The sequence below is a fragment of the Antrostomus carolinensis genome, unplaced genomic scaffold (genome assembly GCF_000700745.2).
Source record: "Antrostomus carolinensis isolate BGI_N321 unplaced genomic scaffold, ASM70074v2 scaffold25862, whole genome shotgun sequence".
Taxonomy (NCBI): Eukaryota; Metazoa; Chordata; class Aves; order Caprimulgiformes; family Caprimulgidae; genus Antrostomus; species Antrostomus carolinensis.
The window spans coordinates 4,048-31,989 of NW_010300553.1; the positions used below are offsets into that span (position 1 = coordinate 4,048).

The window sequence follows — 27,942 nt, forward strand, 5'->3', positions numbered from 1 at the left end:
GCTTGGAGACTGTCACACTTCATGCTGCAGTCAGGAGCTTGGGGAAGTCCAGCATGATTCTTCTTACCGTGCTGTTCCTTTGCATCATTTCCACCTACTCAGCCTCTGTTAAAGGTAGGTCTGTACCGGCCTGGGTTCAGTTTTTGGCTCAGCGAAAGCATAACCACTGTGTGGATGCAGATCTGTTTTGCGTCCAAAATTATCCTCTTTACTTGTCTGTCCTTGAGTAATACAACATGTGCTTAGTAATTACAAAGGTTTAAGTGCTTGTGGCATCATGTCAGCAGAGGGGATGGAGGAGAAGATGTTTTCAGGTGCACAAGGCCAGCGGAGTGAGCCAGGAGACTGGGGATCTTGACCTTGCTTAGTCAGGACATGCTGTGGGGGCACGGACTTGAGAGGGACTATTCATACACTCAAAAGTTAAACACACAGAAGTGCTCTGGTGGAGCAGAGCCAGGAAGGGCTTGGGGCTCTCCAGCTTCAGCTTCTGAGCCGTTGACTCAGCTACCACTGAAGTCAGTGACAAGCATGCCATTAATTTCATGGGGAGCTTGCTTTGCAATAAGTCATGAAAACCTGGATGTCTGCACAAGCCCTGGGAGCGGGGCTTTACTCGGGTGTCCTGACAAAGGTCAAGGGTATGAAATCTGGAGACTGCCCGCTCCAGCAGTGCCGGTGTATGAAGCAAGGAAAGGTGTCTTTAGTCGTGGCCCTTCATGTACAATCTGACATTAAATTTAGAGGAGCAGCAACCTTAAAGCATAAGCCAACACCTAGTTTTTGTTTACTGAGGATGTTCTTATCACGATGAGGCGGGGGGGCATGCCATCCTAGGTTAAACTGTTAAAAAGGTTCTAGAGGTGCCTCCTCCTGCTTCCTGCAGGGGATCCAGTGTACCTGTGTAAGCACAGAGCAGCAACCTTCCTCCCTGCATCTGTACCCCCTTACGACAGGAGTTACAAAGCACCAAAGTTTGCAGGCAGTTCCTCTGCTCATGGGTGTATTTCACAAGACTGCCAAGTAATGTTTATAGCTAGACACCAACATGCCACATTTCTGGTGTCTGCTCTTCCCAGTGTCTCCTTAATATCAATTAAGCAAAGCTTGACATGAAGTAATGTTTGCTTGTCACTTGACATCCCCAGGGTACTGAGCAAGCATTTTCTCATTAATTATTCCTCTCTTCAACTCTGCCAGGTCTCATGTCTCTCTTGTGCAGAGATTGAGAGCTAAATTACTGGCCCAAAGGCCACTTAGTGCCTCAGTGACAGAGCTGAAATTAAGATGAGTATTTTACCCACGCTGCCTTTTGGAAATATTGAAGGAATATTCTTTTCTTTTAAGTCAGCTAGATCAGCACACATGAAAGTTTCCTACTGCAGTTCCACTTGAAAAATGTTTTCAAAGAAGCGGATGGGTTTTGCTTTTTAAAGCTATCTGATATCAGAAACACTGGCAAATATAATTTATGAAGGTAGAGCCAGCAAGCAGTTAGAGACACACATGCTGTGCATGCCATATGTATTAATAAAAGGCACAGGACTTGACAGCTGTCTCTACTCATGCAGTGTAACCTTCTGTATTATACAGTATCATGATTTAATTATAGACTTGGCATGTTACTCTTAATGACAGACACTTAACATTACTAGTCAAACTATGTGTTATGCACTCCACCTTGAAAGCAGGCACTTCTGACCCCAAGACAGCATGGCTGATTGCAGTCTTTATGTCCATCTCTCCTCCCTTCTCGGTCAGTGGGACATTTGCCATCAGCTGAAATGGCAATGGCTATATGGGCAGCAAGGGTCCCAGTACTGTGCTGAACACAGATGAAAGCTTCTAAAGCCAGAGGGCTTTTCTAAGAAAGGTTTATAGCAGAAAGGTGTAGGCATATGCCTTTTTAAACAGTACTGATGTTTTCTTCATGAAAGATGGCATGAAAATGTAGTTATGCTGTTTTGACTACCAGTTCTGGGCAGTGACACTGTGTCTCTGTCCCTCAGCCACCAATATCCCCCTTTCCTCTCAGGCTGACCACACTATCCAACTGTCTTGGCTTCCCCATTTCCAACCGGGGTAAGTGCTAACTCCATGGGACTGCCTTCAATACTGCCTCATCCCTGCCACTTCTCTTATCATGATCCACCACTGGCTCACCCTTTTCCATCAGTGACACGTCTTGCAACTAAAGGTGTCTTCTGCCCTGGTTCCTGCAGTGTTTTCCATGTATGAAATGGTGAAAGCTTTCAGAATCTAGTATTATTCTAGCTTCCAGAAATACTTTGCAGTTATTAATCTCTTCCATGAGACTTGCAAGAAGCTGCTGCATCATTTGCTCATTTGTTTCCTTCAGGAGGGAACAGCTCTTCTATATGTGGCAGCAAGCAAATGCTAAAAGGGAGGAACAGGGAAGGAACTCTTGCAACATGTAAAAAAGCTCTATGGGTTGAGCTGGGGGAGAAGGAAGAGAATAGGTGAAAGGTGCTTTTAACTGAAAAAAGAGAGGAAGCAAAACCACAATCATCCACCTCAACTAATAAGACACATCTCTCAGCAGCCAGATCATTTTTCTTAGATGTGCCTTTCCCCCCACCTTTTATCTTTAGATGGGACTGTGTCACCCTCTGTGTTTAGAAATCACCCAGTAGGTAGCATTTGTAAAATCTCAGCCCATACTAAATCATTAGCACTGCTGCAAACGAAGGACATTTTGAACCAGGAAGCAACCAGCTCTGAGGCACAGCAAGGAACCAGGGGTGTCCCTGAAAGGCACAGCCACCTCTGGGTAGGCACCGAGCACCCTCTGCTCTGAAGGGCAGTGTACCTTCAGAGCCGATAGGAGTGAGGAGCATTGGGGAACTGGCTAAGAAATTCACAGGAAACCTGAAGGAAGGGATGTACACCTCTTGGTGACTTTGTTTTCAAGCAGACACACACGATATGCAAAACCAGAAGAGCCCCATTGTGCCAACATTAATGCTTCTGCCTCCTTGCAAAAAAATCAATAGTCACAGCTGTGAGCTGTCACCTGCAAACAGGCTGCTCCCCTCGGGACTACCAGACCTGCTGCACCACATCTCCAGGTGACTTAGAGCATGTCAGTTGAGTTCTGTGTAGCTTCACCAGTTTATGCAACTTGCAGACCAAGCTTGGTGGGGTCACTGTTTTCTTCGGGGAAAAAGTTATTTGAAGTTTACCTTGATCTACTGCTATGACATGGGAGTGAACAGGGGAAGGGACTGAGCAAAACCTTAAAAAAGTGGGGGTTGGGACTCTCTGAGCACTACAGGATGTATCTGTATCCAGTGTATCCAACATGTATCCAACAGCTGTGCTGGAACTACACTGTACACCTATCTAATTGGGATTTAAAATCTGAGCATGAAATATGTAAAGACTTTGGTTTTCCCTTTTACCAATGCAGTGATTTGAAATTTATTTAGGAGAGTCAAATGAATCACTGAGGGACATGACATAAATCATGACAGCCTGCTGATTGTCTGTAGGGGACTTTGAACACATTGATTACAGCATGCTTAAGAATTTGTCTGAGATGTTTTGATAGATTTTTCTTCTTTCTTTTTTTCTTCCCCCCCTCTCCCCGCATTTATCATAGGACTGAGATTCATCTCCCTGAGGACAGCACTTTGCTTTTCTTAGATTAACTCTGTTGTGAAGTTTTGTTTCTCCTCTGCACCTCCTGAACTCCATGAAGAAATTCCCAGTGGATTCAGTGGTGCAGCATTCGGGTTCAAAAGGCTAGTGCCGTGCTGCTTACAGATAGCACCTAAGGTCACTGTATGTGTATTGACTTTGTGGATGTAACAGCACTTTGTGTACAGCCAGCTTCTCCTCCCTTCCCTTCCCTCTACAAACTTACTTCATCAGTTTTTCTTGTGTAGAAGAGACCTTTGTAGCCATCTAAACCAGAGGAGGGAAGCCCTTGAAAGCAGTGAAAAGGGACATTACGTATTCCCTTCATGACAAAATATTTAAAGGGTATTCAAGAAGAAATTGATTTTCCTTAGCCACAGATTTTAGGGGCATGGTTTTAATTCCTGTGCATGAGGCTGGGTAAAGAGTTGTGACACTAGTGCCACACATCCCCCACATGCCTATGCATGAGAGAAGATAAAAAGAAGATAGGAAAGGATGTGTTAGTAAGTAGTTTTATAAAGGAAAAATAAAAGTAATTTGTATACTACAGATTTCATTTACTCTAACAAGAGTGCAACCGAATCCCTAGGGAACAGCCTGTCTAAGTTGTTGTTAATGCAGATGGAAATGGCATAATAAATTGGGTATGCAAGTTGTATTTATGCTAGAATTTGGCTTTTTATATCCCCTAAATGACATTGTTTAACAGCAGAGGCACAGCTGCGGGGACAATTAATTAATTTAAAGAATAAGACCTCAATTATTTACTCCAAAAATATTTTCCCAATGTCTTCATTACATTCATGTCACCCCTGGGCAAGGCTGTCTGGGAAGATTCACAATAAGCATGCAAGAGGTGAAGAGGACAATTTCTGTTGGCTCCAGCAAATCACATCAGTGCATCTAAGCACACAAATTGCATGATTAATTACAGTATTTTGAGTTGCAAATAATTTTGGATTAATTTCTAATGCTAACATATCCAAGTAAAGAATTTTACTCTCTTTTATTAATTTAAGTGTAGAGTTAGAACAAAGGATTTTGTGGACCTTCTTGTCTTTAATAAATCAGATTAGTGTCAACTTAATCACAAAAAACCCCAGCTGCTCCAGTGGGACACATCTGTAATCAAGAGGAGCAGGATCAGTCCCATAAATCTTTTGTTGGCAATTATTATATTTTTTTCTAAAGGTGTTTTTTAGAGAAAATGACAGATTATGTGAGTTAGTCAATTCTAAAACACTAAGGTTGTTTTTACTTCTCAAACAGGGCACACTACTGGACCAAGCTTAAATAATGACAAGCTATATCAATTTGCTTACTCGGCTGACGTGTATGTTGATCGGGTGAAAGCATCGCTGCAGAAAAGTGCAGGCTACCGGATTTCTTCTGGTGTGGATGTCAACCTCTTATGGAGAAATCCTGACAATGATGATGACCAGTTGATCAAAATTACGGTAATTAATGCTATCAAACACCTTAAACCATGCCCAATCTTTTCTGCATTTATCTAACTGCTAATGTAATCTTGAAGAACATGTTTTCAGAAGATGAGCTAAATCTTTTATTCTTCTCTAGTCTCATCAACTAAAACCAGCTTCTTCGATATGCTGATTCTTTTAGAATCAGAATGCACAAGAATATAACTAATATCATAAGCCAGAACTTGAGAATATCTCCTATATTTCAAAATTGCTTCATTTAGCTTCTATAGCTTCAAACAACCGGTGTGCAAGCACCTACCTGAGGGGCAATAGGTTGTCTGAAGTCCTTGGTTCTAGCTGCAAATCATGACATTTGCTAAATAAAAACGCGGTTGGGTACTTGGCTTTACGGTGAGTTTTTCTGCCGCTTATTTCCCCAGTGGTGGGTGCTGGTTTCTTCTGAAAACATAGACATAATAATCATGGAAGATTAATTATCAGAACCAGAAATGAAGAAAAAAAAAAGATGTATTAGGTGATTTAGTCTACCCAGCCTACCCCAGGTCAATGCTAGACTGCTCTGTACATGAATTTTCTCTGCTTCTACTTTGCTAGATAAGAGATGTTCAAGTTGAAAATGTGAATGAACGTCCAGCTGCTAAGAACATCTTCAAAGGAAAAAGCACAGAGAAGATCATTGGGAAAGAACATCTGGAAGCTTTGCAGAGGCCCATAGTTCTTGAGCTAGTCCGTGGAAAAGTAAGACCCCATCTTTTAAAGTTCAATCCCTGAGGAAACCTGGGACAAATCTTTTCTTACAGGCTTGGAGAATTTACCAATTTACTATGCTCTCAATGTTCTTAATATGCCATCACGTCCTATCTTTCTATACAAAATACAGTAGTTTAGAACAGACTGTAATTTACCTGTACAAGGGGCCCTTCCAACCCAAGATCTGTGCATTGAGAACACCGTATAGTATTGAGGTAAACAGCAGACTGGCCACAAATATATGGGTACACATGCAGATATATGCACAACTGCTGTGTAGGATTTGTGCTGCTGACTTCAGTGAGACCCGGATTTTATCCGAGGTCTGAAGGCGGAAAAGGAGATACAGTGTGTCATGAGGGAAGTTATACTGAGTCTGTGAGGAACAGTGTTAATCACTTTAAACCCTTAGCAAATATTTTAGCATGACTGCTTTTCCCACCTCTCTGGCTTGCTTATTTACTTCAGTGTCACCTGCAGTTTCAGTAGTCCCAAGTTAATGAGTCTGATACTGAAACAGCTTTTCATGTTGTTTCTGTACTGGGAACTGCCTCCAAAAATAAAACGGGAAAGGACAGTGAGCAGGTGTGTCTTGGTGTGTGCCTGGGTTTTGTAGCTTGCCCTGGGAGAGCAATGGAGCACCTGTGTCCAACTGTAGCTCTCAGAGTCCCAGTCTTGCTCAGGAAGGGAATCAAGTAAATCCATCTCCCCCACTTTTTTCCCCTGAGGAGCTGTTCACTTGTACCCTTGTGCTCAGCCTACTGCTCTGGCCAGGGAGCAGCAAGGCTTGAGCCATGGCTGCTCCTGCCTCCTCTCCACACTTTTTCACCCTCTTGTTGCTTGTGGCTGGGGGCATTAGGCCAAGAGCCTTGCTCTCTCCTCCACAGCCCAAGCAAGTGGGCAGGTGGGACGTGGGCAAAGGGGCGGTGAGAAAGGAGGAAGGTTGAAGGTCACACGCCTTTTTCTCTTCTGCAGAGCGGAGTAAGGGCTGTGACACTCTATCCCAGCAGGATCTTTACCTCCTGCTGTAAATAGGCACTGAGCACATACCCTGGCCCCCAGCTCAGCCTACTGAATTGCAGCTGCTATCAGACCTGCTCAGTAACTTTCAGACTCAGCCTTGTCATCAGTTTTAAACAACATAAAAAGAAACAGGACAGCACTGGCTCCCAACTGTACACATCCCTAAATGAGGATAGAGGTATCAGAAGAACAGTCAAAATACATCTGCTCCTAATACATTAAGCAGTTCACATGCTAAGATCGAGATATAGTATTAAGGCTTTTCCTCAGGTAACAGGGTCTGTACACTTCTTTTATGATTTCTCTGTGCTGTGATACTTTCATCCCTGGCACAGTGATTTCACTTCCCAGGGTTGCCCTGAGATAACATGCTGATTGTACTCACAGTTCCCGAAAAAAGTGCACTTTTAAAGCACCTTGAATGCAAAGTGGAGGTGCAAAGTCTTGTTACCAGAGGAGAGGCTTGTGCACAACAGTTGACCCATGAAGTGCAAAGGTTGTGATGTGTTTGACACGTCATTTAAGTCATTCTAACTGTGATTTAGCTATGATTCATTCTGAGGTTTTATAATCTGTGATTAAAGTGCAATAGATATTATGCCCCCGTGAGGAGGGATTATCTGAGGAATATGCATAAAAATTAGTGACTTCTGGAATTATGTAAAGTTTCCCATTTCCCTTGTAAATTCTCTCTAACTAACAGGAGGAAAGATGCTCACTGCACTCAAACTGTACTTAGGTACAGCTGAAGCCTGAAACATGTTTGTACTGTTATTGGTAGACCCTGCAGCCCCTGGAGTTTGCTTAAATAAGGGCAACAGGTCCAAATTCAGCTTCCCATTCAGAAAAAAAGTAAAGAGAATTTTTCTAGAGAGGATCCTCACTATTCCTTTCTTATTTAACCAGATTTGTTATATACTTGTTTTTTATTCCTACAGGTCAAAAACTTCTACTCATATCAAAATGAACCTGTTTTCACTCAAAATATTAAGAGAGGTCTGGCTAGCCTTTTCCAGCTACAGCTGCACTCTGGTGCTGCCCATGAGGTATGATGCTATATCTGGCAAGATAAACATCATCAGAGAAAGAGGCAGAGCCCAGTCTTCTGTGACAGGCAGACCTGTGGCTCCTGCTGACTTCAGAATGTAAAGAACTGTGACAGAAATCAGCCCTTCGATCACATTTGAGGTTGGGGACATAAAGACCATCTTCTGAATATTTGGTGACACAAGTTAAGTTGCTGCAATTAACGTAAAGAATTGGTGAAATCCATTTGACTTAAAATGCTTTTATCAGTTTAGCAGAATTTGATAATAAACCAACTTAAACCAGGTCACTATAAAAGACATTATACTGATGTTTAAAGTTGGTTGATTCCTAAGCTCAATTAAATGGATTAGGCCATTTTAAATCAAACAGGGCATCCACACAAAGTTAACAATGGTTTAGCCGCGTCCGTTATCCTGCGTCACACTGTTAAATTGCTGTGGACATCTGTCCACATGAGCAAAGCTGGAATTTAACTCAAATTTGTGAGTATAGTGCCAACTGCCTGGTGTTTTATAATGTTTTTGTTTAAACCAATGTTGTTACTTTCTCTCATAGCCATCTAATGAAAAGTACCCCTGCCTATTCAAAGCATGTAGTTAGAAACACTGATACCTTAAAAACTGGTAAATAAACCCAAACAGTGCAGCATCTTAGGTACAGGATTCCAGCAATGGAGAAAATAGTTCATCTTTGGAAGGTGTTCTGGGGTCTGAAAGAAAAATTCAAGAAACTGTCCTAATCTCTTTTTTCAAGGTGGACATATCTGGGAAATGCAATACTACTTACCATGTGAGGCAAGATCAAGTAACTAAAGTAAAAGCTCTGGACTCCTGTGAAATAGAAAAACAAGGATTTACCAGCCACAACCAGGTATGATTTCTTCAACAAAAAAAAATCTCTTCTGCCTACTTAAAATATGTTCTTAGTAGCTATCACTAAGATAGCTACCTTTTCTTAAAAGTCCTCTCTTGCATTAGAGAAAGCAAATTCTACATGTACATTTTGTAGTATTTCAAGTTTCATATGTAGTAGCCATGGGTAGAAGAGGAAATGAATTCTCCTCCTGTATAAACCACCTTGGCTCATCTGACATTGAGTACAGCACACCAATTTGCATAATTTTTGGATCTCATCCATAACATATTTTAGTTTCTATGCAGATTTACAGTACTTTTGTCCTGGCTGTGCTGAAATTTTAATTGATGTGAAGGTTCTTTTTTCTTTGGAGGAAAATACTATATGCAGTCACAGACACAGTGACAACAGTAACCTTTTTCCCAGCCGCTAAGTCACAGCATTTACTGTACACAATAAATGCCAGGCAAGACGCTGACTCCTGAATGGAGCCCAGTCAGGCTTGCCTGGAAGGTCAAAGGCTTCCCTAATGCAGAGGTGTAATGTAGGAGATGGGCTGTGGAGGTAACTGAAGCCCTGCTATGGCCTTAAGGGTCCTCCACTACTAGTGAATGCCTTTCTAAGTGCTTACTACTGACTGCAGGCTGGACACATGCTGAAGGCACTGGGATTCTCCACATCAATAACTGACCTTTCTCAGCTCAGAGAAGTACAAAGGTAGCATGTGCTCTGTTAATAAACCACCTTAACACTATGACTGAATTCCTGATTTTCACACTTGCCACGAAGACTTCATCTTGTTTACAAACAGATCAAGCAAGGTGGCTGGCTTTGCTTCCTAGGTGTGAACATGACAATCTTATTTACAAGACATCTCCCTGGAAAAGCTTCTCATCTTATTTGAAGTGTATTTTTAACTAAGCGTAGTACCAGGCATTTTCTCAGTTGCAGCCTGCTCCATCACTCCCTCCTCTCTTCCTCCTTTTCTTTCCCCTGGTATGTATTGAATTTGAAACACATGGAGCAGAAGTGAGTGGCTTCTTGTTGCAGAAGGAATTACTGAGAACCTGGTTTATAGGCTTGGCTTGAGATGTTGTCAACCCACATGCACCTTCTTCATTTGGCTCTATTTCATTATGAGTTTTGCCCTGATTTGGAACTGTGAGCTCTTTTCCTATTCTGTTGTTTATTGATCAGCCCTTTTTATGGTTTATTTTTTAATTCTTTTCAGATTTTAGATGTCAGTACAAAAGCCACATCTGCCACAATTTATGTGCTGGAAGACAGTTTCATTAAATCCATTAAGGCAGAAGAAAATTATGTTTTGCTTCTGAATTCCCGACGAAAAACAGGGGCCAAAATAGTTTCAAAGTAAGTTGGGCGATTTGACTGTCATTGATGGTAGCAGGACTAGTGGTTCAAGTCAGGTTATATGTGTATGTCTTATAGCATCAAGACCTAAGGCTGTAAACTCTCCAGGTAAGGATTTAGATCTCTTTTGTATCCATATGGTACCTAGTCTGACTTTGATTAAGGTCTCTACCATACTGCAAATAGTAAATAACAGCACTCATAAGACATTAAATGAAAACAGCTGGAATTGGCCAAAACATTTTAAGCAATACATTACTTACGTAGGTGTTCTGTTTCTGTGTCCTCTCATTTCTTAAGAAATACTTCCAATAGATCTCCATTTCCAGTAAGTGAAAGTTCAGAAGTATAGAAAACAAAATCTGCTGCATAGAAAGGAAACAACAGTGAAATCTAAATCTGTGCTAGACTCCAAACTCTAAAACACTAAGATTGGAGATACTCATACAAGATAAATGATTCAGGCATCTCCTTAGCATTATGATATTAAAAAAATTTACATTCAAAATCTCACTTTCCAGATCTTCTTACAAACAAATATATGAAACGTATCAGAATATATATGGTTACTTAAGGGTGTTTACCAGGTGCTATAAATCCATACTTCAGAAAGTCTATTATTTAGGTATTTTATGCCACATACTCTATCAGTAATTCTGTTGGTATCAGATACTTCTGTTACCTTGAAAAAGCCATAGACTTGCCATGTTCTCAACATTTTAAAATAAGACTTCAATAAGTCTGTGTTCTGTATTTTTGGTCTGTGGAGGGGTTTTTTGTTTCCTCTCATCATCATTTCTGCATTTCTGCTCTAAGAGTTGAGCTCTAACAATGTCTTCACTGTATGGATACACAGGCAGAGACTGGAACTGAAGTCAGTACAAGCTGGGCCTGGACTGATTGCTGCGAAGCAAGTTGCCAGTGTTATCAAGACCTTGGACTCCCGTTACATTGCTGTGCCACTAGTAGCAGAACCAGTCAAATCTGAATGCAAAAAGTGTCCTTCAGTAAGTAAACACAGGCTGGTCGGGTCAGGCAGCTGAGCAGAACAAGTGTGAAAGAAGTTTCTGTCCAAGCAGCCCACCAGGATAGGTCTAACACAGCAATATAAAACACGCCCCAGAGTGGACAGCATGGCAGTAATGCAATGGTGCTCCACCACATGCAGTGTTTTAAGATCTATGTCTAAAAGTACCAACCTTTTTGATCTCTTTCAAAGACTGAGTACAGTATTTCTCAAGACCACTAGAAAATACACCACCTTTTCCTTTTATCTCATCTTTGTCAACCTTGAGTGGGCAGGAGCTTATTTCCTCTGGGGGACAGAGTGGGAAATTACTTTTAAGATGGTTGGCCTGTGTTTATAAACAATTCTGTCATGGAGGAGTTGAACTGCTCCTAGAAATTAAAGGTAGTTAGCCATTCCTCAGGCAGGCTAAACATTTGTTGGGAATTGCCTTTTACTACTGACCCTGAAGGAAGTCCTTTATTTAAAAGACTTTCTAGATATTTTATAAGTAAAAAATGGGGCTTTAGTATTCTTAGCAAGCCAAAAATGTTCTCATTTTTCCCCTGCCAAAAAAAAACCCAACTTTTTTTGTTAATATTTAAGACATCTAAAGACTACAAAGAGCTTGGTACTGTAAATGCATCATCTTTTGCTTTACTGATGCTATTTTTCATAAACTAATATAAATTGCTACAGTGATTTTTAGCAAACAGCTTTAATGCTATTACCATTGTGTAATGAATTTAGCAGTGAATGGGAAGATTAAAGATTATTATTCTCTGACAGTTTTTGATAAGCAAGATAAGGCTTTTACTTAGCACACATAATTTTAATCCTCCAGAGATACTCTTTATGAGCACCAATACCTTACTATGTTGGAACTTCTGGTAGTTATTTGGAAGTAGCATTGCACTGTAATAATTTATCTTGTCTAATGCTTGTTGAGCTGCAGAGAAGGTAAAAAAATATGATGGGGGAAATGAAATAGAAATGATGCTGGATGCATGCTGGAGCAGTTCTGAGCAGGGAACACCAAGGGATCTTATACAGAGCAGGGACAGGTGCTTTTCCCCTGACTGTGTCCATTGGGGTTTGTGCTGACCAATTTGTCACTTGGAACCAAGTTTGTCATAACAGTTATAGAGATAATTTCCAGACCAAGATAACAAACATAGGGTATAATTCCAGAGCACTGCTTGGAGACTGAGCTATGTCATTATAAACCTAATGGCACGATGAGAATGAAGTCCTGCTTTCTCACTGTATTTTACAGTAAGTGCTATGAAAAGATGGGTCTATAAACAGAACACTGTATCCGAAGCAGCAACATAACATTTGCTACTTATATATCATAGTATACATTAATGCCATGCTGACATATTATGCCCTACACTTCTACATTTTCAAAAGCTTTTTAAAATCATAACAGGTCTTATCTCCATCTTTATGGATTTGGTAAAATAACCATTACTATCTGCACTTCACAGATGGCAGCACTAGCTTCTGTGAGGTTACGATCAACATTTACATTTAGGGCTAGATTTCTGTGTTTAGACATCACAAAGCATGCTCTTTTCAGAAGAGCTCATGGTTCTTACTTTTTTTTATGGTCATGGTTCCCACAGGAACGGATGCTTGCCCATTCTGAAATTGAGGTGGGTTTGTTCTGTCTTGTGCAGCCAACCTTTGTAGGTTGGTAAAGCAGCTGTCAGGCACTGACATTCAAAACCAACTCCTGCTCAGTTCAGGACTTCTTGGTTTGGCTTGAATTTGCCCAGAGTGCCCACAAGACCTCTGGTCTGATCTCTCTGTCAGAGAGACAGAGATTTGTGTCTAAGCTCAGCAGAGATGCCGTGTGGAAGTGTGTGCATCTGTGCCTGAATCCTTGGGTTATTCAACCCAAGCTGCCTGACATTCACATCAGGAGAATGAGGCCTCTTGCAAAAGTTGATTGTGAATGCTGTTTTTTAAACTCATGGTCACTGCAGGAGATGGCAGCTGCTCCCTGTAGTGGTTGAATGGTAAGAGCATCACCCCAAAGAGGAAGACTTGATTTCCACTCTCTTTTGCTTGAGATAGCTCCAGCTTGCATCTCCTGCCTTGCTTATCTCTAGGGTATGGGCTAAGCTGACTAAAAGCAACCCACACAGCTGGGCTCTGCACAGGAGAAAATACAGGACTGATGAGGTTAGAGATTTTTTGCCAGGCTATGATGCACCTTCAATGCAGGGAATAGAAAGTGCCCCATATGTTTATCCAATTTCACCTTGTAATAGCCACACTGACCTTGGTGCTAAGCACTAATCACCAGTTGAGGTTAACAGACCCATCTGTGCCTCAGAACATGAGCTCCTCCCAGCTGGTCATTAATCCTCAGGAAATATCCTATGTCTCAATCATTGTTGCCTAATTATTGTTTGTTACAGTTGATGGAAGTTGCACTCTGTACTGCTGAACGATACTTCTATTTGCAGAATGATACTTCTATTCTACTTCAAGTGTTATTGCCTAATACAAAACCCATGAAGAGGGGAAGTATTTTAGTAAAGGTCAAATGGGTGCTAGTGTTATTTCCCACTTGGGAAAACTGCAGTAAACACTGCTGCAAAGAACAGCTGAGTTTTCACCAAGGAATGTTCTTGATAATTTGAGATAACAGAGGCAAAGGCAAGTGAGAGAGGAAAGGTCAAAATATCTGCACCAGTTTCTTATGGGAGTGTATCTGGAAGGACAGATATAGGTACTGTGGCACCATGCTGGCTCATGCAGGTCAAAAATATGGTGTGTGGAATAAATACAGCAACAACATATGAAGAAGCTGATACCTGTTCTAATATCATTTTACCTATCATTTTGTACACATCTCTCCCCATCTTATGAAAGTTTATTAATGAGAAATGGGAATTACTTATGGGACATTTACTCCTGTTCCACAGTAACCACTTACAAAATTACCATCTTCTAAGAAAATACAACTAATTTGTGAACTGGGGATTGTGTATCTCCCACTTTAAGAAACTGACTAAGGAGAAGATGGGAACAGAAGGCAAACACTGTCTGCACCAGAAAACACAGTAAATTTGCAAGAGAAAAGAATTCACCTTATTCCAGTTACAGTGTAAATAATCATGTTTTGTTCCAAAACAGATTGCATTTAAGGCAATGTACATTATCAGGAAAATACTAAAATGTTGAAAGAGAGACAGTTATAGAAAGGTTTCAAAGATATTTGCACTGGGATATCATATATTAAATAATACTTAGCTAAAGGATCAGTGATCTATTGGATTTCAGCTAATTCGAGCAATAGCTGGTCCACATACGTACATTTAGTAAGTCTGATTTTGAGAACTGAAACCACAGTCTGAGCAATTTGGCATAATGTGAATTATTTTGCAGCTTTCTGAACACTGGCAGAGCATCAGAGAACATATGTATCCTGAAAAACTTTCCAAAGCTGAAGCAGCAAGAAGCTTTTTGTCCTTCATTCAGAACATCAGAAAAGCTACGAAAGAGGAGATACTACAGATTATTAGAAGTGAAAATAAAGAACTTCTGTAAGTCAGCAATGAACAAGCTTTCAAAAAGGTTTAAGTTACTTAAAACTGCAGAAAGGTAAATTGCATGCAAGCAGATTCAGTTCTACTGGTGATGCCCTAGCAATGCAAAACCAGTATTCAGCATCCAGTATTCAGGAAAATGATTTTTTTTTTTTTAAGCTGTGTTTTTTCTTGTAGTATATTGTATTTGCAGTGCATTGTTCAGCCACCAAGATTGTATCTACAATGCAAGGCAAACATGCCTTTCAAACAAATTATAGCAGCTGTGAACAACAGAGACAAACCTGAGAGTAACTCAGGTGGCACAGAAGCCTGTTCTCTAGTTGCCATTGTGTATGTAGAAATAAAACACTTTTTTCCATTTACAACCTTGTCCTGTAAACTTAAAGACACTCTGGATGGTTCTGTTTTTTTAATACTTTTTTGGTCCCACATTTGCATCAATTAAAATATTATTATCCACTGATATGAATAATTCCTGGAGTTCATCTACCATTTTGAGGCAGAAGAATTGAGGGGAACAGTTTTTTTTCCAACAAGAGTAAAAAATTCTGTCTCTTACCTGCAATTAAGAGATCTTTCAGCATGTTGGCTTCTTTCTTCCTGTATGCAGCCAAGTCTTTTCAGTATTTCCTAGCTCATTACAATGATCTGTTCATTTCCACTTCTTTGTAGTCCGCAGGTAGTGGATGCCGTAACCTTCGCTCAGACCCCAGCATCGCTGGAGGCCATACTGGAGTTTCTTGACTTTAAGGATGCAAGCACTTCTACCCTGCAGGAGCGATTCCTGTATGCCTGTGGATTTGCTTCTCACCCCAGTGAAATGCTGCTGAAATCTTTAACTGTAAGTCAAAGGATAAAACAAATGCAATGGAGTTAATATGCTTGAGCCTCAGCCCTATCAAAGGGGAAGGGAAAAAGAAACAGCTGTTGCTGTTCCCAGTTTTCCTTTCTTTATCCTTTCCAGGGTTTCCTTTAAGTATGCCGGTACCATATAGCCTGGAAACAACAAAAATTCATAGGTCCAGACTGAAACTCTATTTACTTTGTAAATGTTATCAGTATCTACTACTGGGAAAACATAATTCTGAGTGTTAGCAAAACAATTTGAGGATTGTTTGGTTGTTGCTTTATCAAAGTCCTGCAACCATTTACATTTTAAAAAAAACCCCATAGCTTAAAAATTCTTTTTTGAAATTTGAAACACTGAATGTAACTTTGCAGTCAGTTATTATGTGTAACAATAGAGCAGTGCTCTGCTTAGCCTGAGCCCAGGCCACTCTGGTCATCACTCCTTTGCATTGCACTAATGTTGACAGGAAATGAGGGAGAGTATTCAGCCCACTACAGACTGTGGTTCATCATATTTAGACAGAGAGGGTAACAGCATTGCTTTGGCTTAACAGGCTAAGTTCAAGAGTGATATCGCAAATGAAGAAATCAGAGAAACTCTTGTGATTGTCATGGGAGCACTCATCAGAAAGCTGTGTGACAGAGAAGGCTGCAAGCTTCCTGTGAGTATCTGCTGTTCACTGCTGACCAAATTCTGGTCTGCAACACATGTGAATGATCCCTGCTGATGTTACTGGGAGAGCATGAGAGGCACGGGAAGCATATTCACCCCTGTTTTAAAATAAGCCCATAAACTCCTATGTTTGAAAGAGAGAGGATTTTTTTTTTAAATAAGGACAACTATATTGTAATCTTTGGGCTTTAATCTGGTCTCTTTCCCTTTCTGTAGGTTTCTCCCAATTTGCTCTTGTTTGACAGAACTTTTTCTCACTGCCTAGTCTGTCAGCAGAAGCAGTACTTGTGCTTCCCTTGTCCAAAAGCTTTGCATGTCCTCAGAGAAACACTGGAAAACTTGGGACTTATTTAATATTTGCAATCATCTAAGGTTATTCCAGCTCTGTGAAGAAAATTCATTGATACAAGTACTCAGCTCTGCCCCAAACCTGCACAGAACAACTCAGGAAGAAGGCTATTGCCTTGGCCACGGACTGAGTGGATGCTGGTGATGGAGGATGATCAGACAAGGCAGTGCTGCTTGCTGGATCTGTGCTGTTGGGACTGCAGTACACTGCTGAAAAGACACAGAGCATCTGCAGGGCCCTTAGGAATCCCTTCTTCCTTCCCCTGTTTATTGCCAAGCACTCTTACAACATCATGTTCTGAAGCACTACAGAACACTTCCCTTGTCTTTTTTGCGGGGACATGTTGGCCCTACAAGTGAGACCTGTGAAGTCCCTGAATCAGGGCAGGAGCAGCTAGCAAATCATAAGTCTATGGACCAGGTGTCACTGTAGCTATAGCCACTTTGGTTATGCTTGAAGGAAGCCACTGACATACACTTTACAAATGACACCTTTGCTAACCCTGTGCAATGATGCTTTGAAACAAAAACAGGCTAGAACTCAGCTCTGCCCCTCCTACTTCTGTGATGGAAAAAGGCAGGTTTATGATCACCATTTAAACATGCTGCTGATTTTCTTTAGGCTGTTGTGGAAGCCAAAAGGCTGATTCTAAATAGACTGGAGAAGGCTAAGAAAGATGACAATGTGAGGATGTACCTGCTGGCACTGAAGAATGCACTCCTTCCTGAAGCAATTCCACTACTCCTGAAGTACGCTGAGTCAGAGGAAGGGCCCATGAGCAATGTTGCTGCCACTGCCTTACAGAGATATGATCCTTCTTTTCTCACCAAAGAGGTAAGAAAAATATACTGCCCAAGAAAAGAAGTGCAAGAGACTATGTTAAACAAAAAGTATAAATAGAGTTCATTTGTCAGTCCCACTCTTTTTAAAGTTGCCCCATGCATGTTTGGTTTACCTCTAGGTAATTATTATACACACTTCAGTTCCAGCCAGAAAACTCTATGCTTTCCAGGTTGCCAAATCCCAGCTCCCAGTCTGTCAGTGCTAGTGGCTCCAGAGTCACACACAGCCATCGAAGGTGGCAGGCAGTCTGCAGGGAAAACTGGGCCCCCTTTGCAAGGACACTGCCTTTTCTGTGATGTACAGGAGACATTAGCAACGCTGGGCACCTGCATAACCCCTGTTCTTTCTTGTGCTTTCACATAGCCAGGGAGAATGCATGAAGTAAGAGAAGGGTAAAATAGCTGCATCTTACCTTGCAGCCTCCAAGAGTAAGAGAAGACATACAAAATAGTGGAACATGAGGTCCTGCCTCTGCTGCACTATCCTGCATTCCATTTCATACCTACTGCTGGCAGCTGGGACTGAGGTTGTCAGGGTGCTGCTCTGCAATGAACATGCCAGAGGCTGTTCTGTCAGTGGGGCTACACGGCTCTCCATGGACCTACCTGTAACAAAGATGTGTCACAACCTTCTCAGGCACACAAGGCCACCATAGGCACTATCTAGAAAATTAAAATAGCAAGATTCTTTTTTTTCTGAAAGTACATATTTGCTTAACAGTCAAGGAAATTTCTCTCTTGATCTTACCACTGCCACAGTATTTTGATTTTACTGCTCCTACTTATTTACAGCCCCATTGTGAAAATCAGTGTGAAAGGCTGTATTTGGACTTCAGCTGAGAGAACATAACAGATGCCCCACTTGCCCATGTGGTCAGTGAGCTGCATACATGTCTCATACATTCCAAAAGGACCATGAAAAACAGGGTGCTGAAAATATATCCTTATGTATTAGCCTTAGCTATGGAGCTAGCTTAAGCTGATATTATAAACGAGATTCCGATCTGTACTTTGCCCAGTCATCTGTGTGAGCATTGACTGAATACTCTGTTTCCTGACCAGGTGAAGGAAACAATGAACAGGATATACCACCAGAATCGTAAAGTCCACGAAAAGACAGTGCGAACCACTGCAGCTGCTATCATCTTAAACAGTAACCCATCCTACATGGAAGTGAAAAACATCCTGCTCTCCATTGGTGAACTGCCTCTGGAAATGAACAAGTATATGCTCTCCATGATCCAAGATATACTTCACTTTGAAATGCCTTCAAGGTACATCAAGTTCATAAATACAGCTTATCCTTACTTCTTTGTAGAAACCCAAAGAACACACAGGTTCTCATTAATTACTACTGTAAAATTTAAGGAGATTGTAAAAGGATGCCAGATTTTTGTGTCACTTTTGAGTACTGGTATTTCAGAATTAACCTCTGCATTTCAATGACATTAATTTAATAGCTATTTGTGTTTTCAGAGGTACAAATGAAAATCAGGCATCTAACTTGCATTACTGTAGAAATGTCACCTGTCGGTCTTAATTCTCTCAGCGGGGCCCTTGCTTTTATATTTTAAGAACCAGTGAACCAGGAAAATTTTAAACATCATAGCACTAGAATGAAAATAATCAAAACATCTCTTCTTCCAAACACCACTAATTTTTGAGCAAGACTTTTGCTTGCCTTTCTAACTGCTATGACTGCAGGGAGTAGCTGAAACTGAAAAAGAGACTCTGGGTTAGAGCAGATTTTTAGTGTGAAAATGTGAGGATTTTGAAGATCCTCTTTCCTACTGGGAAATTCACCCTCTTTCAAATTTGATATTTCTACAGAACAGTAATACATTCAGTACCATAACATTTTTGTGTCTCTGTGTTTTTGTTTGTTTGCTTGTTTTGAAATTCCACAGCAAAACAGTTCGGCAAGTTCTGAAGGACATGCGTGCTCATAACTATGATCGCTTTTCCAAGATGGGCTCTTCCTCTGCCTACTCTGGCTATATTACACGTATGTAACCATTAAACTGCCCTTTCACTCTGTTTATATTCCCAAACATTTGATTAATTGACTAGTTTAGTCACAGGTACCTTCTTTCTTTTTTAATTAAGGTGGTCCTGATGTATCATCCACATACAGCCTTGACATCCTCTATTCAGGGTCTGGCATTTTAAGGAGAAGTAACATGAACATCCGTATTTTTGATAGAAATGCTGAACTTCATGCCAGCCAGGTAACTGCCACACTGTACATTAAAACTAGGCCAGTAGGTGGTCCTCTTCTTACAAATTCTAAATCAATTCAGCTAATGCTTTAAGACTATAAGGTTTGCTGCAGTCGGCAGAGAACAAGACAATAACAGGGGAAAAAGAAACTCAAAACAGCCAATGAGGCACATGTTTGCCCTTACCAAAAAGACAGGTGTTTTGTTCTGTATCATATATCAAGTTCTGTCTCTGGTTAAAGCCTATACTGCTTACCTAATGTAATCAGTAAAAGTTTTGCAAGTTGAAAAATCAAGTTCTGTGTTTTGGATATAACACAGAATGGAAATGGAAAGAGTAGATCAAACATATGAATCAAAGAGATTTAAATGAGATGCCTCTGGTTTGGACTTTTCTTAATGTTGGCATGTACCTTCAACATTATAACCCCCCTAAATTTGTAGAGGACAAAAATTGTGCAGTGGAACATCTTAGGGTGTTTCTCCCACCTGTCTGTGGAAAATAGTCATATGAATAAAGGAAAATTTGTTTGAAAGAAAAGTAGGCTTGAGATTGAGGTCTGTACCTAAAGGGAAAAAAACATGCCATGAGATTATTTTATTTTCCATTTTTCTAGCTGCTTTACCTAGTTTCCTTAAGTCTTAACCTCATACTTTTTAGTCCAGAACTACACAAATTACAGTTAGGCTCTTAGACATTAAGAAAATGTGTAGGGTTGTTAACAGCCTGGGTCAGGCAGAGTTTTTTCATTGATTCCACATCACTGTTGCTTCTTAGGTGGTGATTGAAGCTCAAGGTCTGGAGTCCATAATAGCTGCGACTCCTGATGAAGGCGAGGAAAACTTGGACTCCTTTGCTGGCATGTCAGCCATTCTGTTTGATGTCCAACTCAGGCCAGTTACATTTTTCGAAGGGTACGGTGATTTAATGTCTAAAATGTTCTCAGCAACTGGAGATCCCATTAACGTGGTGAAAGGACTTATCCTCCTGACGGATTACTCACAGGTACTAATAGCACACTGTTTGGTTCTTTTTCTGTCTCTTAAGCACAGATGCTCCCTCCCCCACACCATTATGGTAGGACATCTTATTTTCTTTCTTTTCAATGCTGATAAACCTGAACAATGTTACATAGGCTTCTCTTACTATGGGAACAATAGAAAAGTCACAGGTATTGAAAAACCGAATGAAATTACATGAAAACCAGTCTAGAACAAAGGTGAGAACACATTTTATTCTAGAAAACAAAGTAACACTGAATAAAAGCTAATCCAACTGAGTTTCCTGTAGAAAACTCATATTGCTGTCGGCTATGGCCTCCCCTCCCACAGTTTCTTGTAATACAGTATTGTCCCATGTGACCACCTCAGTTTTCCGCTGCACAAGTTGTCCAGAGACCTTATGGCCAGTTAGGCAATAACTGTCAGGTACCGAATGAATGAATCACTGGTACTCAGACTTTCCCAGATAACTAACCTTCAAAGAACAGTGCTCAAGGTCCAAATTTCAAATGCTTATTGCTAGGCAAAACCAGGATTTAAAATGAGGACTGTACAGTTTTTCTGCAACTGTCACCCCAAATGGTCCGTTAATTTTATGCTTAAATATAGACTTATATACAAATATAAGTGGCTACATAATGTATTATTGGAGGACTAAAAACTAGGACTAGACATCTCTCTGAAAGCACAGGGCCAGCATCTGGTTTGATATTTTTGTTCTTCCAAAGCAGGAATCTCCTTAGAACCTGTGGATTTAACAACAGTCTTTAGCTCATGAAACATCTGCAGGCTTGAACTTTACTTTTTTACTTTTCCCTTTTAATTCTTGGCAAAACAAAATGCCAAAAGCAGATGATGAGAAAATCCACTCTGATCAAAATTACACAGAAACACCCCTTGCACATGACAGCTGTCCCCATCCTGAACCCAGCTCAGCCCTTTTATAACGGTATTATAAGTCTAGAGGGCTTCCCATGTAGTGCACAAATTGGCTAACTAAAGCTCATTCCAACAATGCTTTACAGTTCACACGCAGATTATGGGCAAAAACTTTACCGTGACCTATTTAACAAACAGACTGCAGAGGTGAGAAAGATAATCATGTCCAGTCCTGAGCATACAAGCATGGTGTTTACAGAACTAAATATTTCCAACTGCTGTGCATGCACCAAGCTCCATACATACCCTGGCTGAGTCAGAGCTCTACTAGCCAGCAGATTCTCCACTCCTTGTCTTTGGAGAACCTCACAAAAGTCTGGGGCACACCAGGGCTGGGACTGCGTGCCATTTTTAACAATCTCAAGGTGTAACATTTTCAGTCAGTCACTGGCTCTCTGGGCAGCAGTGTGATGAGATAGGATCCCACCCTGCTTTCTCTCTTGGGTTGCCATTAGCACAGTTGCTACTGAAGCTCTCTGGGACTCAAGCAGTGGACACAATCAAAAGTGTCAACCTCAAAAGGCACTTTCCCTGGCCAGCATGGGTAGGCCTTGCCGAGAACATAAGCCCCTTTACAAATTCATACTGTAGACAACCAAGCCAAATGTGGATTTATCTTCTTTCAAAGAAGAAAACCAAGCATGGGAAACAGTGCCCATTCTATGATACCAAAACTCAGAGTGCCACAGCTGCTCACAGTGTGATTTCAGAACAGGCAAAAAACAAATGTAAGATACAGACAGCACAGTTGAGATCAAACATCAAAAGGATGTCTTGGAAGCCGAGACTGGAGCTTAAAAATGAGGCAAGTGAATTGTCAGAAAAGAGCTTGTGTAATATTTGGGTTGCAATTTTTATACTGGTACAGCCTGATTTTGAGAAAAGTGATTTTTAAATATTAGAAAAGTTCTGCTCCCCTATTACAGTTTATAAGGATCATTTTGTACAGAAAGACCAAAACTGAGTTGTACTCAAAGTGTTGTCAAATCTTCAAAATAACTTCCCCCCTGGAAAAATAGCTTCCTTACAGTAACTTTACAACTGCAGTAATCACAACAGGCACATTTTAGAGAGGTGATTTCCAAGTTAGTAATATTGCTTCTAAAGCTTACACTCCTGCCCACCATCTGTAACATCTTTTCTCACATAACTTCACAAACTGAAATCAGAGTGTATTTTACAGCCATCGCCAGTGTTCACAGTGTTGTTTGAGAGCTAATAACCATCCAGAAGTTATAATTCCCTCTATAAAATAAACAGCTCTCATAAAACTGTTTTTGAGACTCCTAAGTCACCTGCATTAAAGTTCAGTAGTGTTAATATTTCTCCTAGGCAACCCACCTGCCAAAAGCACAGAGAAATTAAATACTGTATTAATAGGTCAGAGAAACCATTTGGAGGCCAGACCCCAGTGGAAGATAGCCAGTTCCCAAAGAAGTGCCTGTTTCAGCCGTCTCTGCGTTCCATTACAGTAGCACTGTCAGTGCAGTTCATAAAAAACCTTTTTTTAAATTGCAGTGTAGCACATTTCAGCATTTTAAACAGTAACAAGCTACTGAATCTGATCTTCAGATCACATTTTTCCACTGCAAATGACACACAAAGCTTAAAATAGGAAGGGAAAGAAAAATACTGCTCCCGTGGAGGCTGGGTCCCTGTGATTTACACCTCCCATCAGCCTGGATGGGATTTGCACATGAAGCGAAGGACAGGACTCAGCTCTAAATAAGGAAAGAGATGAGCTAGGATAACACAAGACAAGTGCTCCTTAGCTTCTCTGCTGGTTTCAGTGACAAACCTGGCTTAATTCTAGGTAGGTTTTAAAGCCTTAAAATGTGAAGCCATTGCAAACCAAGCCTACTCAAATATTATTAGGTGCAATTTGACAATGCATCTAAAAATACCTGCTCCCCTGGTTGTGTGTACATGTCTCTGCCAGAATGTATACTGTTACATCCTTGCTCATTAGCAGCTACCCAACAGTTCTGTCCCAATTAAAAACAAAGTAAAATAAAGTAAAACAAGCTTTATCTCCATACCTAAACAGACTGACAAAGAAAGTATTCCTTGCCCCATTGCAGTCAGCAGAAAAACTCCCTTTAATTTCAAAAAGACCACAATTCCAACCCATGATTTTCACTTGGGTGAAAATTAAAAATCAGAGCACAGTGTGACCACACTTTTTAAAGTGTTTGGGTTTTTTTTAAAGTGATTTATAAGCCACAGCCAGCTCACTGCATTCTTACATTAAATCTCAAGCCCACTTCAGTAACAACTGACTGCCAAGCTGGTTCTGCCAACAAGATTGTTTCAGACACATAAAAGGTAAAGTAACTATAATACAGCCACCATAATTATCCAAGTCCTCGATTATGGCAGGAAAACTTCAATGCTCTGAATAAAAGCCTCCTTAAATGCTGCTCTTTGCTCCAGGGATTAGGAAGCCAAATTGTCTCTGCTTGTTTCTTTCTTAAATCGTAGGACAGCCCAGGAACCACTGGGCTACTGAATAGCTAAGAAGAGGAGAGAATTTTAAGGTGCCTGGACATCAAAAATGGGGAGGAAATTGAGTATTCACACATCCTACAAATGCACACAGCATTACAGGTGCTGAGAATACCACAGGCACAGAAACCTGGGAGGAGGGAGAAAACCAGCTGGGAGGGAGGAGGAAGTGTCCTGTATGCAAGGGACATGATCAAAATGAACTTTTCCCAGTTTAATGGTTTTTTTAAAACGGTGAATTAATCCACTAGTTCTTAGGGAAGCAGAACAAGTACATAAAGTGAGTTAGATTGCCAGGCTCAGCGAACCTTAAAATCTTGGCTGTGTATCAAACCTTAAAAGTAATGAGCTGCCATGACCCTGAGCTATATTATCACTTCCGAAACGGGCTTCACCTGATGTGTTTCCAGTCCAGGCATAGAGGTTTCAAAAAGCCGTGAACACACTTGATGGCTGATGGAAAACGCATTAAATGCAAATTCACAGTGGCAATTAAGGCGCATTAGCTTATGGGTTTGGCCACCCAGCCACTGCAGATGTAATTGGTGCCATGTGGTGGGCTCGGAGCCCCTGCACAGCGCACGACTGCGTGCAGCTCTCTGCATCCTACTGCCAGGATGGGGCTGAAGAAGTCAGACTGCACTGTGCCATTGCTGGGGCTCCAGCCAGGCGTTTCATCTAACTGGGCTGGACTGCCAGCGGAGCCTTTGTGAGGCTTGTGTGGAGACAGAGGCTGTGATGCTCCTTGCAGTGATACTCCTTGCAGAAATTATGCCAGCTGGCACACAGGGGAGAGGGGAAGGACGCAAGGCACCTCGCCTTCGCTTCATCCCATTTTCGAGGAAGCGAGGTACCTCAGGAGTGCTTTGTTCCCCCTTTCAGAAAAGCCCTCTACTCCTCTTTGTTCCTGCAAAATGACAAGTGGCGTGACTGCAGTACAAAAGGGAGTAAGGAGACCACTGAGGCCTGCGGTCAGTAACGGGGGGGTTACCTGTGCTTTCTGACGGCTCTAGGAGATTCAGCTGCAGTCCGGGCCCAAGGCCAGCACGGAGTTCCTGGGTGGCCTGGCCATCGACATCTCGGGAGGGATGGAGTTCAGCCTGTGGTACAGGGAATCCAAAACCAACGTCAAGAACCGGTGAGATACTCCCACCATGTTGTATAGCTGTAGAGCTCAGGCTCCTGAGCCCCAGCAGTCCCAATGAGAAGAAGTATAATATAAAAGACCTTGCAGATGAGTTAAAATTAAGTAACAGTTCTGTGCATGGGAGAACATTTGTACTTCTCTTTCCTTTTCACCTGGGTAATACCAGTTGCCACTGGTCTCATATAAATTTATATACCTTTACCTAAAGAACAGGCTCCTTTGAGGGCAGTTTTTATGTATGGATGGTAGGACTGTTTGCAATTTAATTTCTTCTTTCTTAATGTGATTTGAATTAATTGTAATGCCTGAATTTATTTGCAGGGTAGCCATGTTTATAGCTGGTAACATTGAGGTGGATTCCTTCTTTGTAAAAACTGGTATGGAAACCACTTTGGAAGTAGAAACGACATTAGACTTCATCTCCACGGTGCAGTTTTCACAGTACCCATTTTTAGTCTGTATGCAGATGGACAGAGTTGAGTCTCCGTTCAGGTAAGAACAAAGAGCACACAATTTCTGAAGCATCCTTTCAGGCAGCTGCCAAATCTGGCACTTTAGGTGTTTACAGCCTCAATAGATTTAACAACAGAGGGCAAATTTCAGCCTAACACAGTAAGGTGCAGTGTAGGCTATTACACACACACCAACCTCTCTGCTAACCCATTCTTCCCTGTCCCTCACCCCTGAGATTCAGCAAGGACCTTCTGGAAGATGACACCTTGCTCTGAATGTGCACTTTAGTCCAATTTTCTGATTTGGTTTTGCAAGTACTAACTAACTGAATTGGCAGGACACTGGTTCCCACTGTGTATAACCAGTTCAGATTGTGACCCGAAGCTTTGCCAGCAGTAGTTCTCTGTTACACTGTTGAGAGAGGACGTGCATAGCCATAAACTAGCTGAAGTGGAAAGTTTTCTTCATCATCTGCTATTTACCAGTGTCAACAAAAGTACCTGGTGTGTTAAGCTCTTGCAACCGTCATGTTCTATCATATTTTATTAAGGCACCAACTTTCCTGAAAGCTAAAACAACTGCACAATAAGGTAAAAAAGATGCTTTCCAGTAGCCAAAGAGTAGTTCATTGCATTGTCATGTGAGAAGCTGGGTTTACCACTCCCTCCTAATCCCTATTCGCTAAGACCTAAGGGCGATAACATTTGCAGAGCCTGTGCCAGATTTCCATTCAGGCTTTTCTGATCCAAAAGATGGTAAGCCTGAGAGGAATTCAAGAACTCAAGGATCTCCAGGGGATCCTAAGAAAACAGTATCTGTGATTCTGCAGATACTAAACCATCTTCTGATTATACCTGCACATTGTGGAAGTGTAATCTTGTCTGTATGTAAAGTGTTTTCTCTCTAGCCTCACCTCCAGGGTACAGATTTTACATAAATTTGCTAATGCCAGACCACCATGTTGTATCTTTACAGGCGTTACGTGACTAAGTATGAAAGTCTACCATCTGGCAGACGGTACACTGCAAGGAGAGGGAAAGTAGAACTGTTGGCAGGTAACGAGTACCCTCTCCATCAAGAAAACTCCAACATGTGCAGGAAGGTTTTTGGCACAAAGTCTGATTCCTCCAGCAACTGGTTTTGAAACGAGCACCTAAGCTCTTGCTTTCCTGAATCCATGGCTCCCTCAATGACTTAGGCTTGTACGTGCCGTGCTAACTTGGAGCTTGATCTTGCACTACTGCAGTTAATGGGAAATTTGCCATTGATTTCAACAGGCCAGGATCAAACTCGCAGCGCGTGCACAGTGTTTACATATTAACCTATATTTAAGACTTTTGTAAAAAAAAAAAAAAGCTAAGCAAATAAAGACCAATTTGGTAGTATTCCATGCACTCCCTTAAGGGTCGTGCTAGTTCTTTATTTTTACTTTTTCATGCCAAAAGCAAAAATAATCCCTTATTTTTTCTTTCTTGGGGAATACAGAAGTCCATGTTTTTGACATGCAGTAAGAACAATTATGATGTATAAAGAATGATTATTTATGAATATATTTTAAAGTATTTAGGTGTTTTAGGCCTATGACCAATCCTCATTCAAAGTACAATTAACATCTAAATGGGACCATGAATTCCTGCTTACTCAGTATTGCCTGTTTACAAAAATGCAGGGTTTATTTTACATGATTTTAAAGGATTTTCCCTTTTTTTTTAAGCAGTCAGAGCTTGATTATTATTATTATTATTTATCTTTGGGGTTTTTTTTATTAACTGCTATAGTAAAATATAATCAATTAAAAATGTGGGGTAACATTTCCAGAAGTACTTATGGTTGCTTTAATTCTGTCCACATTGAAATCAATGGTATAATTTCTGTAGTCATCACCAGGAGCAGTTAAGCCAACACTGGCTGCTCTTCCAGGTTGCGTCCTGTTGTGTCCCTGAGTGTAATCAAGGCAGGTGTATTTCAAAAAATGAGCACCCATTAAGGCAATTCTGAACTATGATGAAGGAAAAGGTCCTGAAAGCAATCAATTTTGAATGCACAGTCTAGCAAAGCCTGTGCAGAGCCAGAGCATTTTTTTCTGGGTAAGTTAGGTTCATATTTCAATGCAAAAACATAATAATGACTCATACAAGTCCTCCAATTAAAATGACTTATACCTTTTTGCTTGTTCAAGCAGTATCTTCATAGGAACTATGTAAAAAAAATAAACATAAAATAAACATTTTACAT

General features: G+C 41.0%; 1 protein-coding gene across 1 annotated transcript; it reads left to right on the forward strand.

The window, feature by feature from the left end:
- MTTP (microsomal triglyceride transfer protein) lies at positions 1-27,091 on the forward strand. The gene is made up of 18 exons (XM_010163180.2): positions 1-114; positions 4,933-5,120; positions 5,703-5,846; positions 7,820-7,927; positions 8,685-8,801; positions 10,018-10,157; positions 11,014-11,164; positions 14,566-14,723; positions 15,402-15,570; positions 16,133-16,240; positions 17,222-17,434; positions 18,505-18,716; positions 19,350-19,447; positions 19,549-19,670; positions 20,440-20,667; positions 25,121-25,245; positions 25,576-25,746; positions 26,683-27,091. The coding sequence occupies exons 1-18, from the start codon at positions 54-56 to the stop codon at positions 26,849-26,851; spliced, it is 2,682 nt and encodes an 893-aa protein (XP_010161482.1). The 5' UTR covers positions 1-53; the 3' UTR covers positions 26,852-27,091.
- Positions 27,092-27,942: the final 851 nt, after the last annotated feature.